Source organism: Epinephelus fuscoguttatus, linkage group LG5 (genome assembly GCF_011397635.1).
Source record: "Epinephelus fuscoguttatus linkage group LG5, E.fuscoguttatus.final_Chr_v1".
In the NCBI taxonomy this organism is placed as follows: domain Eukaryota; kingdom Metazoa; phylum Chordata; class Actinopteri; order Perciformes; family Serranidae; genus Epinephelus; species Epinephelus fuscoguttatus.
Genome location: NC_064756.1, coordinates 2,112,326 through 2,130,819, shown reverse-complemented (window position 1 = coordinate 2,130,819; position 18,494 = coordinate 2,112,326). Strand labels below are relative to the sequence as shown.

Below are 18,494 nucleotides of genomic sequence, written 5' to 3'. Positions count from 1 at the left end.
CTTTCTTTCTGTCTTTCTTTCTTTCTTTCTTGTTTCCTTCTTTCTGTCTTTCTTTCTTCCTTTCTTTGTTTCCTTCTTTCTTTCTTTCTTGTTTCTTTCTTTCTTTCTTTCTTTCTTTCTTTCTTTCTTTCTTTCTTTCTTTCTTTCTTTCTTCTTTCTTTATTTCTTTCTTTCTTCCTTGTTTCTTTCTTTCTTTCTTTCTTTCTTTCTTTCTTTCTTTCTTGTTTCTTTCTTTCTTTCTGTCTTGTTTCTTTCTTTGTGTTTTTCTTTCTTTCTTCCTTCCTTTCTTGTTTCTTTCTTGTTTCTTTCTTTCTTTCTTTCTTTCTTTCTTTCTTTCTTTCTTTCTTTCTGTCTTGTTTCTTTCTTTGTGTTTTTCTTTCTTTCTTCCTTTCTTTCTTTCTTCTTTCTTTCTTTCTTCTTTCTTTCTTTCTTTCTTTCTTGTTTCTTTCTTCCTTTCTTTCTTGTTTCTTTCTTTCTTTCTTTCCTTCTTGTTTCTTTCTTTCTTGTTTCTTTCTTTCTTTCCTTCTTCCTTGTTTCTTTCTTTCTTTCTTTCTTTCTTTCTTTCTTTGTGTTTTTCTTTCCTCCTTTCTTTCTTTCTTTCTTTCTTCTTTCTTTCTTGTTTCTTTCTTTCCTTCTTCCTTCCTTCCTTTCTTTGTTTTTTTCTTTCTTTCTTGTTACTTTCTTGTTTCTTTCTTTCTTTCTTTCTTTCTTTCTTTCTTGTTTCTTTCTGTCTTGTTTCTTTGTTTTTCTTTCTTTCTTTCTTTCTTTCTTTCTTTCTTTCTTTCTTTCTGTCTTGTTTCTTTCTTTCTTCTTTCTGTCTTTCTTCTTTCTTTCTTTCTTTCTTTCTTTCTTCTTTCTTTCTTTCTTTCTTTCTTCTTTCTGTCTTTCTTTCTTTCTTTCTGTCTTGTTTCTTTCTTTGTTTTCTTTCTTTCTTCTTTCTTTCTTTCTTTCTTTCTTGTTTCTGTCTTTCTTTCTTCTTTCTGTCTTTCTTCTTTCTTTCTTTCTTTCTTGTTTCCTTCTTTCTTTCTTTCTTGTTTCTTTCTTTCTTGTTTCTTTCTTTCTTTCTTTCTTTCTCCCTGACTTTCTTTCTTGTATCTTTCTTTCTTTCTATCTTGTTTCTTTCTTTCTTTCTTTCTTTTTTTCTTGTTTCTTTCTTTCTTTCTTTCTTCTTTCTTTATTTCTTTCTTTCTTGTTTCTTTCTTTCTTTCTTTCTTTCTTTCTTTCTTGTTTCTTTCTTTCTTTCTTTCTTTCTTTCTTCTTTCTTTATTTCTTTCTGTCTTGTTTCTTTCTTTGTGTTTTTCTTTCTTTCTTCCTTCCTTTCTTGTTTCTTTCTTTCTTTCTTTCTTCTTTCTTTCTTTCTTTCTTTCTGTCTTGTTTCTTTCTTTGTTTTTCTTTCTTTCTTCCTTTCTTTCTCGTTTCTTTCTTTCTTTATTTCCTCCTTGTTTCTTTCTTTCTTGTTTCTTTCTTTCTTTCTTTCCTTCTCCCTTGTTTCTTTCTTTCTTCTTTCTTTCTTTCTTTCTTTCTTTCTTTCTTGTTTCTTTCTTTTTTTGTCTTTCTTGTTTCTTTCTTTCTTTCTTTCTTTCTTGTTTCTTTCTTTCTTTGTTGTTTCTTTCTTTCTTTCTTTCTTTCTTTCTTTCTTTCTTTCTTTGTTGTTTGTTTCTGTCTTTCTTTTTTTCTTTATTTCTTTCTTGTTTCTTTCTGTCTTGTTTTTTTCTTTCTTTCTGTCTTTCTTCTTTCTTTCTTTCTTTCTTTCTTGTTTCTTTCTTTCTTGTTTCTTTCTTTCTTTGTTGTTTCCTTCTCTCTGACTTTCTTTCTTTCTTGTTTCTTTCTTTCTTTCTGTCTTTCTTTCTTTCTTTCTTGTTTCTTTCTTTCTTTCTTTCTTGTTTCTTTCTTTTTGTCTTTCTTTTTTCTTTCTTTCTTTCTTTCTTTTTTCTTTCTTTCTCGTTTTTCTTTCGTTCTTTGTTGTTTCCTTCTTTCTAACTTTCTTTCTTTCTTGTTTCTTTCTTTCTTTCTGTCTTTCTTTCTTTCTTTCTTGTTTCCTTCTTTCTGTCTTTCTTTCTTTCTTTCTTTCTTTCTGTCTTTCTTTCTTCCTTTCTTTGTTTCCTTCTTTCTTTCTTTCTTGTTTCTATCTTTCTGTCTTTCTTTCTTTCTTTATTTCTTTCTTCCTTGTTTGTTTCTTTTCTTTCTTTCTTTCTTTCTTTCTTTCTTTCTTTCTTTCTTTCTTTCTTTCCTTCTTTCTTGTTTCTTTCTTTCTTCTTTCTGTCTTTCTTTCTGTCTTGTTTCTTTCTTTGTGTTTTTCTTTCTTTCTTCCTTCCTTTCTTGTTTCTTTCTTTCTTTCTTCTTTCTTTCTTTCTTTCTTTCTTTCTTTCTTTCTTTCTTTCTGTCTTGTTTCTTTCTTTGTGTTTTTCTTTCTTTCTTCCTTTCTTTCTTGTTTCTTTCTTTCTTTCTTTCCTTCTTGTTTCTTTCTTTCTTGTTTCTTTCTTCCTTTCTTTCTTGTTTCTTTCTTTCTTTCTTTCTTTCTTCTTTCTTTCTTTCTTCTTCCTTTCTTTCTTGTTTCTTTCTTTCTTTCTTGTTTCTTTCTGTCTTGTTTCTTTGTTTTTCTTTCTTTCTTTCTTTCTTTCTTTCTTTCTGTCTTGTTTCTTTCTTTCTTCTTTCTGTCTTTCTTCTTTCTTTCTTTCTTTCTTCTTTCTTTCTTTCTTTCTTTCTTTCTTTCTTTCTGTCTTGTTTCTTTCTTTGTGTTTTTCTTTCTTTCTTTCTTTCTTTCTTTCTTTCTTTCTTTCTGTCTTGTTTTTCTTTCTTTCTTCCTTTCTGTCTTGTTTCTTTCTTTCTTTCTTTCTTTCTTTCTTTCTTTCTTTCTTTCTTTCTTTCTTTCTGTCTTGTTTTTTCTTTCTTTCTTTCTTTCTTTCTTTCTTTCTTTCTGTCTTGTTTCTTTCTTTGTGTTTTTCTTTCTTTCTTCCTTTCTTTCTGTCTTGTTTCTTTCTTTGTGTTTTTCTTTCTTTCTTTCTTTCTTTCTTTCTTTCTTTCTTTCTTTCTGTCTTGATTCTTTCTTTCTTTCTTTCTTTCTTTCTGTCTTGTTTTTTTCTTTCTTTCTTTCTTTCTTTCTTTCTTGTTTCTTTCTTTGTGTTTTTCTTTCTTTCTTCCTTTCTTCCTCTCTTTCTTTCTTTCTTTCTTTCTGTCTTGTTTCTTTCTTTCTTTCTTTCTTTCTTTCTTCATTGTTTCTTTCTTTCTGTCTTTCTTTCTTGTTTCTTTCTTTCTTGTTTCTTTCTTTCTTTCTTTCTTTCTTTCCTTCTTTCTCGTTTCTTTCTTTCTTTCTTGTTTCTTCCTTTCTTTCATTCTTTTTCTTTCTTGCTTGCTTTCTTTCTTTGTTGTTTCTTTGTTTCTTGTTTCTTTCTTTCTTTTTTCTTATTTTATTTTCATCATCCTTTCTATCTGTTATTTTTATTTTCTTTCTTTTGTAATTTTATTTTTTATTTCTTTCTTCTTTCCTTCATTCTTCATTCATTATACTATCTGTCTTTCTTTCTTACTAGTGTGTGTTAGTATTTGTGTAATGTGTGTGTGTGTGTGGTGTTGTTGTCGTTGTGTCACACTGCCCTCCTGTGGTCAGACACCAACACAGCATGTATCTAACTGATGGCCCATCCAACAGTGTGGATGGTTGTTGTTGGTTCATCACATCCTGATGGTTGTTGTTGGTTCATCACATCCTGATGGTTGTTGTTGGTTCATCACATCCTGATGGTTGTTGTGTTCGTACAGTCTGAACACAAAGATAACAAAGATCATGGCTCTCTTTTTTACACATCAGAAGATATCAATATATTTGATACATAATCAATACCTGTGTTAATCTGAAAGATTCCTGTGTGTGGATTCAGCCTGAGTCAGAGTGAAAAGTTTCCAGACAGTTACAAAATGTATAATGTTTGAAATTCTGTAAAAAGCTTTGATCACGTGCTGTCGCTTTTTTTTAATCATTCATCATCATCGTTATCAGGTTCTGTCAGCTTTGTTCAGGTTCCACTCTGTACTGTCAGGTTCTCTTCAGTTCTCTTAGCTCCTTACAGATTCAGATCAGATTTGATGGGGTCGTCAGGTTCCGTCAGGGTCTACAGGATCAGGTTTCATCAGGCTCTGTCAGGTTCTATCAGGGTCTACAGGATCAGGTTTCATCAGGCTCTGTCAGGTTCTATCAGGGTCTACAGGATCAGGTTTCATCAGGCTCTGTCAGGTTCTATCAGGGTCTACAGGATCAGGTTTCATCAGGCTCTGTCAGGTTCTATCAGGGTCTACAGGATCAGGTTTCATCAGGCTCTGTCAGGTTCTATCAGGGTCTACAGGATCAGGTTTCATCAGGCTCTGTCAGGTTCTATCAGGGTCTACAGGATCAGGTTTCATCAGGCTCTGTCAGGTTCTATCAGGGTCTACAGGATCAGGTTTCATCAGGCTCTGTCAGGTTCTATCAGGGTCTACAGGATCAGGTTTTATCAGGCTCTGTCAGGTTCTATCAGGGTCTACAGGATCAGGTTTCATCAGGCTCTGTCAGGTTCTATCAGGGTCTACAGGATCAGGTTTCATCAGGCTCTGTCAGGTTCTATCAGGGTCTACAGGATCAGGTTTTATCAGGCTCTGTTTACAGTACCAGGTAGTCTGCAGTTATTTGAATATTAATCTTGATTGTGATTTCTTGGCTTCCTACTATTAAATGAACATGATCGACTGCCGCTGTGCACGCACCCAAGGATTGTCTGTCAGAACGTTAGCAATGAGCCCTTCACAAGGTGGATTAATTATTATTCATTCACAGACAAGGACATTTAAACTTAGTGATACAGATACACAAACATGATGTCGGACGTGTCAAGCACATGGAATAGTTTCACAGTGTACAGTTGGAAGCTCACTGAAGCATCCATGCACAAAAACTGGTATTCAGGACAGCCCGAGATTAGATAGATCAGACTCTAACGGTTTTGTTTGTTTCCTGCAGGGGTCTCCAGGTCTTCTGGGGCGGCAGGGCCCTCCGGGGCCCCCGGGCTTTCCAGGCCCTCAGGGGCCTCCAGGACAGAAGGGCCAGAGAGGAGACGAGGGGCCGACAGGAGCTGTAGGACTGAAAGGAGACTCGGTGAATAAACATGGTTCTGTTGGAAACATGGTGGTTCTGTTTGTTCTGTAACTCCATCATTCTGACCTGAAGACAAGATGGCCGACGCTCTGATGTGCACTGTTTTCTTGATTAAAGCTCTAAAGTTCTAACAGTCGGTCTGTTGTGACTCAAAACCACAGCTACAGTTTAACTCTGTCTGTTGTTTCAGGGAAGTGTCGGCGTTCCAGGTTTTCCGGGTATAGAAGGAGTTCCGGTAAGAAGCCCCGCCCTCTCAACTTCTCAGCTGCTCTGATTGGCCCAAATGTAGCAAGATCAAAGGTCAGACTGTGACCATGTCTTTGTGTGTTTAGGGTCACCCGGGTCCGGCTGGCGGACCTGGTTTTCCAGGTCTGGATGGATGTAACGGAACCAGAGGACAGAAAGGAGGACCTGGATTTCCAGGAAGACCAGGACCTGATGGAGAACAGGTCAGAGTCACTGATCGATCATAACATACATTGAATGTTTGACGCAGTCAGGCTTTAGCTTTTGGTTTTAGACATTATTAAATTTGTAATAATTCTTTCTTTTTTTAATCACCAGACTCCAAGGAGGTTTCTGATTTTAGATTTTAGAAATCAAAACCTCCTTGAACGTAGAAGACTTTATCTCATGTAACAGTACGGAAGATGTTTGAGCACTACAATGTACTGCAATACATGCTGTGTAGTTTTATGTCATCACCATGGTAACGGTGTTTTATTCTGCAGGGTTTTGCAGGACCGAAGGGGTTTCCAGGAGATCCAGCAGTCTACTACATACAGTACCCTGGAATACCTGTAAGCAATATAAGTATGCTCGTACTGTCAGTATCGACCAATACTTGCAGCTCTATGCTCCACTAGAGACCACAGATTATGGGATGTTTGGATGGTCTGAGTGTTTGTTTCTGTTCATGTTTTCCTCTCTGTCACCGAGCACATTCGCCGTATAGTACTTGTGCTGTATAGTTATGCTGCCACATAAAGAGAAACTCTTCATCCATTCATTTTCCATAACTGCTCATCCTGTTAGCAGTTGCAGGGGGTGGAGCCTATCCCAGCTGACACTGGGTGAGAGGCAGGGTTCACCCTGGACAGGTCACCAGACTATCACAGGGCTGACACATAGAGACAGACAACCATTCACACTCACATTCACACCTACGGACAATTTAGAGTCACCAATTAACCTGCATGTCTTTGGACTGTGGGAGGAAGCTGGAGCACCTGGAGGAAACCCACGCTGACACAGGGAGAACATGCAAGCTCCGCACAGAAGGGCTCCCCCGCCCTGGGTTTGAACCAGAAACCGCCTTGCTACGAGGCAACAATACCAACCACTGCATCACTGCACCGTGAAGATAAACTAATGTTAGTATTTGTGTGTTACAGGGAGGCGTTGGCCAAAGTGGACTTCCTGGTCGGCCGGTGAGAACAAACCTTTGACTTCATTACATTTGTGACACTTTTGCATATTTTACTTTCAAAACACATGAACAGTTTTTAAAAAAAAATCTGATGCATTTGATTTATATTAAACAACACAACATCTGCTTTTTGAGTAGTTTTAGTCTTTCATGGTGCATTTGTGACAAAATGTGCTAAATATATATATATATATTTTAACCTGTTTGGTGCCTTGCTCAGGGGCACTTCAGCAGTGCCTAGGAGGCAAACTGGCACCTCTCCAGCCACCAGTCCACAGTCCATATTTGGTTCGGAAGGGGACTTGATCCTGCCACCTTCTGGAATAAGCTTTTTTTGCACAATGAGTATTTGTACTTGTGTCAGTGGTGTGTAATGTTACTGAACGGTGTCTCGGTCTGCAGGGTGAACGGGGTCTGCCTGGTCCGATGGGAAATGTGGGTACTTCAGGACTGGATGGGACTAATGTGAGTCACAACAAACACACCTGATTCAAATTTATTACTAATGATAATAATGACCATGTTAAGACTTGTAGACGCTCCTCTGAGCCTCAATCCTATTTTCAAGTTCCTCACAGTTATTGTGAAACAGTAAATCCTCTTACATTCAACCAAAGTACAAACAAATAAATTCTGTTCATACACGTACCCACAATATGTCTGTCTGTGTCTCCAGGGTCTTCCTGGTCTACCTGGCTCCAGAGGTCTACCTGTAAGTATTGTCAGTGGTGGATGTCTGTCATAAAGTACATTTAACTGAGCACAGCGTTAGTTCAGGCAGGACACAATGTTGAGCTCGGCTCACATCCCAGCTACATCAGCTGATCTCAAACAGCCAATCAGCTGATGGATCAGCTGGTAGATGGAAGGGAGTCAGCTGATAGATCACATGATGCCTTTCTATGCAACCGATTGGCAAATCTCATTCAGGGCGCCCTGTTTAAACTGCTCTGGCCTGTCTACTGTTGCTGCTTCCTCTGCAAGCTGCTTTGCAACCTGCCTCCACCCCAGCTCCTCCTTTCCATGCTGTGTCTGACTTATCAATGTCATTTCTGTTTGTCATTGATCCCGGGGGTCTTTGCTGCTGCTCTCCCTGCCTTAGGCTTTCCATGTAGGCGCATGGAAGGGCAGGGAGGTGTGCTCTCTCTGCCTTAGGCTTTCCATGTAGGCGCATGGAAGGGCAGGGAGGTGTGCTCTCTCTGCCTTAGGCTTTCTGTGTAGGCCTGAGAGGCCCCAGAACAGAACCATACCACCAAATATAATACTGCAAATGGAAATAAAGTGGTCCTGACTAAACTCTTGCAGTGTACTTTTTGGCATACTTGTACTTCACTTGGATATTTCTAAAAATCTGATTACTGATTATCGATCAGTTTGTACCTGTTGAGGTTGTTGTGGTGACAGGTTGTTCATGTGTTTGTGTTTCAGGGAGAAAAGGGTCGATCTCTGCCAGGACAGAAAGGAGACGAGGTACAAATTTATAAAAGAAAAACAAACAAACAAAAATTTTTATGCAGGAAAACACCTGGAAAACACCTGCAGTGGCATCACTGAGGGGGCGTCACCAGAAAAACAACAGTCAGGCGACTTTAAAGCTTCAGAGAGCAGAACTGAGAGGATTTACCTTTTACTGTTATTTTAATGTGAACATTGTCAAAGTCATGTGCAGTAGTAGTATTGCAGTACTCTTTGTGGTCCACAGGGGGATCAGGGCCTCCAGGGGCCTCCTGGACCGTTTGAGTACGTCGACCCTCCAGAAGACCTGTACATTAAAGGAGAACAGGTGAATCATGGTGTCACACAGCCAGTCAGATTACAAGCTCTATACTGTCTAATGCTGTTCTACTGTAAATGACCTAAAACTCTGAACCTGTTCTATGTGATGTTTGTGTGTCCTGTTCTACTGTGGCTGTTGTGTAGTTCTGGCTCTGTTGATTCTAATGTTGGGTTCTGTTGATTCTTCAGGGTCCTCGAGGGCCTAAAGGAGTCTGTGGAAGTCAGGGACTGCCGGTAAGTGAAGACATCTGATCAAACCTCTGGAACATCTGGCTCAAGGAACACAGGGTTCCTCCGAACACTGTAATTTTCCTCACGTAGTGATTATCGAGAACGTGATGTGATGATGTTTTTGGTTTCAGGGTTTGGACACTCTAAAGGGGATAAAAGGAGAGAAGGGGATTGTGGGATTCCCTGGACCCAGGGTGAGTCACCCTCCCTCTTCATGTTATTGATCAGTATCGATCAGGGGATCAAACTGTAGATTTTTTCTATCTTAGCTAACTGATCAGCCCCCATTAAAATGCTCTCATGAGAACTTGCCGAAATGTTAAGAGTCAGGTGGCAGGATGAACGTGTGATGGAAATTCACATGAACTCGTTATGTTCAGAACAATGATAATGTAATGTGTGTGTGTGTGTGTGTGTGTGTGTGTGTGTGATGTGTTTGTGTGTTTCAGGGAACTTCTGGTTACCCTGGCGTGCTCGGAGAGAAAGGATTCAAGGTGAGTCGTCAACACTGTGCAGGTATAAAAGCTGACGTAATGATAATTAAACTGCTCACTAATTACTCAGCTTTAACATTTTAAATGATACAATTGTCAGCCAATCAGAAACCAGGATTTCCCCCGTGTTAATGGTGGGTGTGTGTTTTCAGGGAATCCAAGGAATTCCGGGTCTCCCAGGTCTGATTGGAAGAGAAGGTCCTAAGGTCAGTTTGTTAGTCTGTGATGTAACACCATCAGCACCCTTCTGACCAATCACAGTCGGGTGGTGACTCACCTGATGAGCTCCTGTCTGTTAATATGCAGTCTGTAATAAGCCTGTTCCTGTTCCCAGGGCATGATGGGAAATCCGGGTCCTAAAGGCCTCCCTCATGAAGCAGAAGTCACACACACAGGTACGGATCAATAGACACTGATCAACCAGCTGACTGATGTCATCACTCTGGTTTGAGGTCAGCTAACTGCCACCTGTCTTTCAGGTGACGTTGGAGACCCCGGAGCTACTGGACTGAGGGGCTCTCCAGGGGACAAAGGGCTGATGGGAATGCAAGGCCCCCCAGGAGCCCCCGGCAGATCCATACCTGGTCAGTACCTGCAGCCCATCAACAGTTTGATTCATATTTAAGGTGGTATAATAATAAATAAAGTTCTCTGTTGTTCCTCTTCAGGACGGGCAGGTATTGTGGGTGAGAGGGGAGTTCCAGGATCCAGAGGGGACCGAGGAGATCCAGGTCTGGTGTATTTAAACGGTCCAACACCTGGAGAACCTGGAAAATCAGGACGCCCAGGAGTCAAAGGACTAAAGGGAGAACCAGGGGTTCCAGGTAAATGAGAGCACTGTTTCTACCTGTTGTTCTCACGCCTGTCTTTCAGCCTGATTCTGATCATGAATACAGATTATTTCTTGTTGTCGTCCTGCTGACTTCCTGTTTATCTCCTCAGGTACTTACTGTCTTCCCGGGGCTCCAGGACAGTCTGGCAATCCAGGTGATCAGGGGCCACCGGGGTCCCAGGGCTTCCAAGGGTTTAAAGGTCAGTGTTGGGACATATTGATTGATTGATTGATTGATTGATTGATTGATTGTTCATTGGTTCTGGTACCAAGTTCTAGGCAGTAAAACGTTTTGTTATTGAATGGATCTTAACCTCCACATGATCCATTAGACTCACTGAAGATCAAACATTGTCCCTTACATTTGGTTTAATAGAAAGACCAGAGGCTCCAGAATGTTTCCCAGAGGAACTCCAAACGTTATTGACCTCACATTTTATAACTCTTTTTAAATCTTATTGTGTGTTTCAGGTAGTCCTGGTGACTGTGCTTGTGGCCCCCCATTTGTATTGAGGGGTCCCCCCGGCATTGTGGGTGACCCGGGGTCTCCAGGGTTTCCAGGAACCCCAGGGGCTCCGGGGCAGAAAGGAGAGGAAGGTTTACCTGGAGACACAGGTGTGCGTGGACAACAGGTGAGTCAGCGGACAACAGGGTCAGAGGTCAGGGGTCACAGAAAACACATGATGCTTCTCAAAATCAAGTAGGGATACTTAAAATTTCAAGGAGGCTACGTCATCGAAAATACCGCCAAAGGACTGTTCCAATGTCAAGGATCCTTAGATTTCTCTCAGCAGACATGAAGTGCCTACAATTCCTTGTGCATGATTTGCCGGAATTTAAGGTGGGGCCTCTTGCTAGTCTGATCCAGCGTGTGTTGCCGAATATTAGGAAGGAGTCTTGCGTAGCTTCTGCAGGACCCGACTTGGAAGGACCTGTTCTACCAAGGAAGCGTCCTTGAGTTTGAGAAGCACTAACAGATCCAGGAGCTCACTGTTTGATGTTTGATTTGTTTCACTGATTGATTGATTGATTGATTGATTGATTGATTTGTTTGCAGGGTCTGGGTGGATTTCCAGGTGTCACAGGGTTCAAAGGTCAGAAGGGAGATTTCACTGTGGTGGATTTTAAAGGTACTTATTAATCACCTCAGAGTCTCATCTCTCTCAAACTCTACACACCAGCAGATGTAAGAGTTGTGTTAAACTCTGTCTCAGTTCTGTAAAAATGAACGACTGTGTGACTCCAGCCATGACATCATGTGAGTGTATCAATGGTTCTGATTGTTTTTTTGTCGCCAGGTGAGAAAGGAAACAGGGGCCAGCAGGGCCCTGCAGGCAGACAAGGATTCTCAGGGAGACGAGGACTGGATGGGCCCGTGGGGCCCCCTGGAAACCCCGGCCCACCGGTCAGTGAGACACTCCTGCTGAACCCACACTCCAGCACCACCCTCAGGAAAAACTCTAATGGAGTCAGATAAATTCCCATAATGTTGTTTGTTCTACGGTGAAACTCTGCAGCCTTCAGCGAGCGCTGACAGCATTTTCACACTGTTACTGTCTCTGGTCCTGCTGTTCTGTCTCTCATCAGATTAAATCATGTTTCCGTTTTCCTCTCAGGGTGATAGTTTCGCCAGTTCTACTGGAGACAGAGGCTTCCCAGGACTCTCAGGGCCAAAGGGATTACCAGGACCTTCAGGCCCCCCCGGGCGAGGTGTAGTCGGAGCAGTAGGACAGCGTGGGGCCCCTGGTGACCCAGGACCTTCAGGACTCCCTGGCCCCCCAGGGCCGAAGGGGGTTAGAGGTAGAGATCAATCTGAAGTTGATTTTAAATTAGGACTGTGTAAACACAAACTCCAGCAACACGGTTCATTACTTCTCCCAAACTCAATTTGTTCCCTGACTCCTCCCCTTCCTGCAGGTGATACTCTGCCCTGTGTACCCAGAAACCCTGGCGCCCCCGGAGAGAAAGGGGACCCTGGAAATCCAGGTAAACACCATCTATAAAGACTGTCTGTCTGACTCGCCAACATGTTCTCATCCCAACTCGTCTAATAGCGATATTATACAAGTTGGGATGAGAACGCTTTGTCAGTGCCATTCAACTGCATTTGCTGTTGATGTTCCAGGACGGCGTGTCAATTTACACCATGCAGCAAAAACATTTGGTTCGGTTTAGAAAAAAAACATCATGGTTTAGCTCTACATTCATACAGAAAGCGAACACTGGGCTCCCGGGTGAAAGTTTGGGGTTTGTTGGACCTATTCACCTCCCCTCCCACCCGCTCTATAGGGACTTCTTATATAAGGTTAATGGCAGCGTTTCACACTGACAGCATCCAGCGGTGTATCCTACTGCCACGACTGGTGCCGTCCAGCTGCATTATTAATTGACACCACTGGTGGAATCTTTCATGAATCACCGTAATCACCGTAAAAGATTCCATTCAGCCATGTTACACACTGGTGGCTTTTAGCACCGACGTTTGATGCCAAATCACTGTCAAAGCGGCGGTATTTGACTACTTACAAATAAGAATAGGCTGGACTCACTGTTCACCTGTCTGTCTGACCTCCCACCCACCTGTCTTATTCTCCAGGTTACCCAGGACTCCCGGGTCCTCCAGGTTTTCGTGGCATCACTGGACCTGATGGAGCTAAAGGAGACAAAGGACAACCTGGACTTCCTGGACTACCTGGACGACAAGGTACTGGATCACACCTGCAAAACACCTGTAACACCTTTCCTTTACATTATTTCTACAAGGATCCTCTCTTCCTCCTGCAGGACCTCCAGGTATTACTGGAGATACCGGAGAAGAAGGACGTGAAGGCGATAGTTATGGCGGAAAGCCAGGTACAGTCACCTGTCTCTGTGATGTGACTTAGACTGTCATCGCCTGTTGACTACCTTTATGACCTCATATTTCAGTAGTTTGACCTCAGTCAAAGGTCCAGATGAAACCAACATTTTCACTTGTTTCTCTGAACCACTTCAAACATGAAAACACATTTAAGTGTCTTTTCAGCATGTTGTTTAGTCCGGTTGAATCAGACTCTGGTTGGTTTTCCTGTTGGTGCGATTTGTTTGGGCAGATTCAAACATGACAATCACAATTCGATCAAAACAGCATCACAGAGACCTTTTAGAGGACCTGGTCTGGAGTGGTTTGTTAGTGGTGTGAAGGGGATCTGAGATCTGATTTAAGCGGGGTATCACTGATCTTCACTGATTCAGATGTTTTGGATTAATGTCATTATTATCAGCTGTGTTCACAATATGTTTAACTGTCCGTATACCAGGCTCTCCAGGGCTCCCAGGCTCTCCTGGACTCAGGGGCCCAGCAGGAAACTCTTTTGTCGGGCCCTCAGGACCCATTGGCTTCCCAGGGCGACCAGGCTCTCAGGGGCCTAAAGGAGTACCTGGCCCCCCCGGCAATGATGGACTACCAGGTGAAGTACTGGACCTGAATATCAGGACCTGAACATCAGGTCCAGTAGAACAGAATGGAATAACAGCTGCAGCAGCAAAAACAGAATCATCAGATAGATTCAGTTTCATTCATTCAGAATTATTTCCTGTGTTTGTCCAGGACTCCTGGGTCTGGCTGGGGGCCCTGGACCAAAGGGCCAGAGAGGACATGATGGGGTCCCAGGTGAACGTGGCCCCCAGGGGCCCACACGTGATTTCTGTGATGCAGGAAAACCTGGTCCCAGAGGCCTTTTGGGCCCTCAGGGGCCCATAGGACCCCCAGGTAAACTCTGACTCCTGAAGATGCTCACTTTACTGTACTTCAATGATCTTAATTTGACTTTAGTGTACTTTCCTCCTCCTTACCTTACCTAACTTTACCTTACCTTACTGTACTGTACTATACTACACTGTCCTTCATCCTTACCTTACTTAACTGTACTTTACCTCACCTTACTCCATTGTACTTTACTCCACTTAACTATACTACAATGTACTTTACTCCACTGTACATTACCTTACCTTACTTCACTGTAGTTTACTGCACTGCACTGTACTATACGATACTTCAGTGTACTTTATTTAACTGTACTTTACTTAAGACGTCATATTTCTGTTCAGGTTTTCCAGGGGAGAAAGGTGCGATCGGGGAGAAGGGTCCTCCAGGTTTTGGCCCTAAAGGCCCTCCAGGGAAACCAGGCACTCCAGGTTTCCCGGGGTACCCAGGGCTCCAGGGCCCCTCTGGCCCCACTGGAGACATTGGACTACCGGGGCCCAATGGTCCAAAAGGTGAGCACCTCCCACCAGAACACCTGTGTTTACATGTTTTCTGACGACAGATTCACAGAAATACCAACCGTCTGTTTCAGGTCTGATGGGGCCCCGGGGCCAGGAAGGAGGGCCAGGGGCCCCTGGACTGCCTGGGGCCCTTGGAGCCCCAGGGAGGACAGGGGAGAGAGGGGTGAATGGACGAGATGGAAGCCCAGGATGTGAGGGCCAGAAAGGAGAGAAAGGTACGCACTAAGTAATACTTACTTGGAGTACAACAGTTTCGTGAAAAACTGCCAGTGTAAATGTGATGAATGAGTCAAACTTTTATTCAATGTGAAATCTGTCGCATGTGAAACATGATGGATCCCATGTGTGTCCCCCTGCAGGCTGTAAAGGGGCCCCGGGGCTTCCAGGAGAGACTAAGTTTATCCCCATCAAAGGAGGAAGAGGAGGAGAAGGACCCTCGGGCTTCAACGGATTTCCTGGACCACGAGGTCAGAACTGTAACAGAGGAGACCAGTGTCAGGGTGTGATGTCACACAGGAAGTGGCTGGGTCATAACCTAGATCAGAGGTTCAGTGCTGCATTCAGGCACTTTATGAAAGTTGGACACATCTTTACACTAGGCACCTGAACGCTGATCTTAAAGGTTTGGACTCATTATCACAGACAACTTTGAAACAGCTGTAGTAAGTTTGAAAACAGCTCTGAATTCCAACTGAGTCCCAGTCTCTGCAGGAAATTGACAAAATCAACATGCATTTATGTTGTATGATGACAGCAGCAGAAATAAGATGATAAAAGTATTTAAATCAAAATGCAAAACAATTATTAACACTAATCGGCACAAAACTGAATACTGTTACTGTCTTATTTCTGCTGCTGTCATGATACAACATTCATACATGTCTGTAGGAGCTGCCAGAGCACCAATACATGGCTGTATTTTATCAGAAAAGCTCTCAGGGCCTATGATGAAGAAGTTATGTGACATCCAGTCCTTGACAGCTCTTAGTCGTACAGCAGTGTATTGTCTGCATAACAGTGACAAGACTATAGCCACAAGCGGCAATTCTAAGGTTCAAGCCAGCATGGACCTTTTAAACTTAAAAGCTGGGTAGGATCAAGACCTTCGACAGTTTATGACACCTGCATTAAGAATAACCAACAGGTTTTTTGACGATCAGACAGATGCTCACTTACTAATGTCCATATCTGTGCTTGGCCTCACTCTTCTTTGGTAATGCTGTCACTTCCTGTTGGTGAGTTACAGAAACATTTTTGGGATATGCTTCAATGGCCTAGTTAAAAATATCCACCAACTTTGGTGATGTTTTTACAAATTGTCAGTGATTAATGGCCAAATTTTGTGAAAGGCCACTGCAGTTGTTTGGAACTGGTGGTGCCCCCTATTGAACGATTTTAAAATTACATGTATTTCAACTTTATTTAACAAACCATGCAAGTTTTAACTCAACTCAACTTTATTTATATAGCACATGTCATCCAAACATGCAGCCCAAAGTGCTTCACATGGCAAAATTGGAATGACACAGACACAAGACAATAAAATATTTAAAAAGCAAACCAACCAAAACAGGACAAACTAACAAAAAAGATGATTAAAATCCATAGAACAGAATGATAAATAAATAAAATAGAATAGAAATAAATAGATAGGAGAGATACAAAAAGGGTAAAACCAGTGGTTAAAACTTTAGAGAGAGCGATCAGAGAGAAAAATGTATGATTTATAGTCAGATTCGTGTTCTGCCATGCCCATTTTCACATTTGTTGCACCCCCAGTGATCGATTTGAATAAACTTTTAGGATGTTTAAGGTACGTGTGTGGACATATCTTACAAGTATCTGATGATTGGCTTAACGGTTTTGGAGTTAGGTCTACTTATGTGCTGAGCCACGGCACCTTTTAAAGTCAAAACCCATTGAGATATCAACTAGCTTTTCATAACATTTGATGAGCTTGGCCCAATAATGATCCACAGAAACTATGGAATGATTTGAACCTATGGTTTTGGAGGAGATGTCAACAATGTGTTTTTCATAGGAATCAAAATAACGCTGCAGCGCCCCCTTTTGACCGATGTCAAAATAATTTTACACATGTGGTTCAACATTATGATTTAAAATGTCCTGCAAGTTTTGGGATGGTCAAACAAACAATTTCTGATTTATAGTCTGATTTGTGCAGTGCCACATCCATTTTTTGCATTTGTGCCACCCTAGTGGTGAACATGAATAAAACTTTCAGAGTATGTTCCTGCTACAGCTTTAGACATTTTCTGCAAGTTTTGTGATGATTGGCTTAACAGTTATGGAGTTAGGTCTGTTTATGTGTTGAGCCACGCCCATGCTAAAGTTCATCGGTCAATAAATTCAAAACACAGTCAGGTCAATCCATATCAATTTCAGACTTAAAATAATGTACTGATTTAAGCCCCACCCAGTTCCACTTGAACCACGCCCACTTCCGGTTTAGGCCCCGCCCGCTCCGAGTACAGATACGGATACAGATAATTTAGATGGTTGAACAGATACAGATACAGATACAGATACAGATAGTGGTGTACTCGCTCATCCCTACAGGTATCCACAAGCTTTTGATAACTTTTGATAAAGTTGGTCCAGCGATGATCCACAGAAAGTCTGGTACAAATTGAATATGTGGTTTAGGATAAGATGTCAAAAATGAGTTTTCAAAAAAATTCAAAATGGTGGACATTTTAACCATAGGACTGTAATGGTTCGTGCATGTTTTTTGTAAAACACAATGAGCTGCACTTGTGTGACAAATTTCAAGTAAGTTGGAATTACAGTGTGAGTGGCATGGCCTTTCAAAATAAGAATTTTCTCACATTAGTTATAGCACCTCCCATCGAGCCAGTTGGCATCATATATGTTAAGCAGCATTTGCACACAACTTTCATTTGACTATGTGAGTACGATGTACCATATCGCAGGAATTTGTGAAAACACTTCTGAAGACAAAAAAGAAGTCAAAGCAAAAATATTAGTGTTTCAGCCCTTCAGGCTTGAACCCCTACATGCACTTAAAAGGACAGAAAAGTATCAGACCAAGGATTGAACCCTGGGGTACACCACACACTAACTAAGTAGACAAGGAGACGTAGTGATCAATGATCACAGAAAAACTTCTGTCTGACAAAAAGGAGGCAAATGAGTCAATGGCAGTCCCTGTTATATCCGCCCATTGCTGAAGCTTACTGAGGAGAATAGAGCTGTCAACCTCAAACACTCTGTCGCTACAGGAAATAAAGGCGCGCGAGGAGCTACCGGTAAGCCAGGCTATCCAGGCGTCAATGGACCCCCAGGCATCACAGGACTCCCAGGACCCGCAGGGCCCTATGGCAAACCAGGACCTCGTGGAGTGCCTGGACGTACAGGAGAGCCAGGATTCATCGGCTTCCCCGGAGAGACTGGAGATCCAGTAAGAGGACTTTGTACAAACCATTATTAAACACCACTAACAGAATCCCTAACAGACTTTGGGCTTTGGGAGTGTAAATGCTGAATGTGTATTTGAGCCATTAAAGAAGTCCAGAAGTTAAGAATTATATATTAGAATCAAAGAATCAGAACTGTCTTTTGATTTGTTGTTTGTTTCTGGTTGCAGGGTGACCTGGGATGTCCGGGCAAAGATGGAGAGCCTGGGCGGCAAGGATTTACTGGACCCAAAGGTAGCAACTAACCCCGAACCCCTAACCCTACCCACCACCATGATGTTTTAACCTTTCACACATGAAATCCAAAGCAAAATCAACAATTGCATCTTTGATTCCTTCCCTCTGATCTGTGCTGGTTGGTGTGTAATGCTTCTATCTGTATTTTAAGGTGATAAAGGAGACTCTGTTGGTTGTTCTGGTCCACCTGGAGACAAGGGGCCTCCTGGAGACTTCGGGCCCTCAGGTGAGTATCTGGATTTGCAGTTGTGAAACACGGCATAAAGATGATCCGCAGCTTGGATGTGAATAAACAGCAAGTAAAATCCAAACACATGACTGTGTTGGTTTAATATTGGTTAAAGTTGACTCCAAACTGAATAAATGAAGTCCGTTAGTGCTCAAACGAGATAATCTGTTATTGATCTTAATTGAGTGTTTTGTGATGGAACTGATGAAACCATCAGGTGAGTTTCTGGATCAATCAGCTGTTTTTCTCTCCCAGGACCTCCTGGACCTCGAGGAGATCCCGGACGACCTGGTGTCAACGGGGCTCCGGGACAGAAAGGATGCAAAGGAGATCCAGGCCAGAAGGGAGACCTGGGCGAACCAGGTACAGAAGCTCACCTGGACCTTATGAAGTCTTTACACCCTTATTTATTAACAT

General features: G+C 42.0%; 1 protein-coding gene across 1 annotated transcript in view; it reads left to right on the top strand.

Moving 5' to 3' along the window:
* The window catches only part of col4a4 (collagen, type IV, alpha 4), a 59,483-nt gene that overhangs the window by 27,338 nt on the left and 13,651 nt on the right, over positions 1–18,494 (top strand). Inside the window, exons 5-37 of the mRNA XM_049577584.1 lie at positions 4,991–5,125; positions 5,316–5,360; positions 5,458–5,574; positions 5,857–5,925; positions 6,520–6,555; positions 6,957–7,019; positions 7,231–7,266; positions 7,983–8,024; positions 8,257–8,337; positions 8,520–8,564; positions 8,693–8,755; positions 9,011–9,055; positions 9,208–9,261; positions 9,390–9,450; positions 9,535–9,639; positions 9,724–9,879; positions 9,998–10,087; positions 10,359–10,519; positions 10,945–11,017; positions 11,186–11,292; positions 11,504–11,687; positions 11,805–11,873; positions 12,484–12,591; positions 12,672–12,740; positions 13,187–13,336; positions 13,477–13,638; positions 13,977–14,144; positions 14,225–14,368; positions 14,513–14,620; positions 17,417–17,595; positions 17,782–17,845; positions 18,000–18,074; positions 18,333–18,440. Of these exons, the coding sequence (XP_049433541.1) occupies positions 4,991–5,125; positions 5,316–5,360; positions 5,458–5,574; positions 5,857–5,925; positions 6,520–6,555; positions 6,957–7,019; positions 7,231–7,266; positions 7,983–8,024; positions 8,257–8,337; positions 8,520–8,564; positions 8,693–8,755; positions 9,011–9,055; positions 9,208–9,261; positions 9,390–9,450; positions 9,535–9,639; positions 9,724–9,879; positions 9,998–10,087; positions 10,359–10,519; positions 10,945–11,017; positions 11,186–11,292; positions 11,504–11,687; positions 11,805–11,873; positions 12,484–12,591; positions 12,672–12,740; positions 13,187–13,336; positions 13,477–13,638; positions 13,977–14,144; positions 14,225–14,368; positions 14,513–14,620; positions 17,417–17,595; positions 17,782–17,845; positions 18,000–18,074; positions 18,333–18,440 (3,172 nt within the window). The remainder of the gene's footprint in view (positions 1–4,990; positions 5,126–5,315; positions 5,361–5,457; positions 5,575–5,856; positions 5,926–6,519; positions 6,556–6,956; positions 7,020–7,230; positions 7,267–7,982; positions 8,025–8,256; positions 8,338–8,519; positions 8,565–8,692; positions 8,756–9,010; positions 9,056–9,207; positions 9,262–9,389; positions 9,451–9,534; positions 9,640–9,723; positions 9,880–9,997; positions 10,088–10,358; positions 10,520–10,944; positions 11,018–11,185; positions 11,293–11,503; positions 11,688–11,804; positions 11,874–12,483; positions 12,592–12,671; positions 12,741–13,186; positions 13,337–13,476; positions 13,639–13,976; positions 14,145–14,224; positions 14,369–14,512; positions 14,621–17,416; positions 17,596–17,781; positions 17,846–17,999; positions 18,075–18,332; positions 18,441–18,494) is intronic.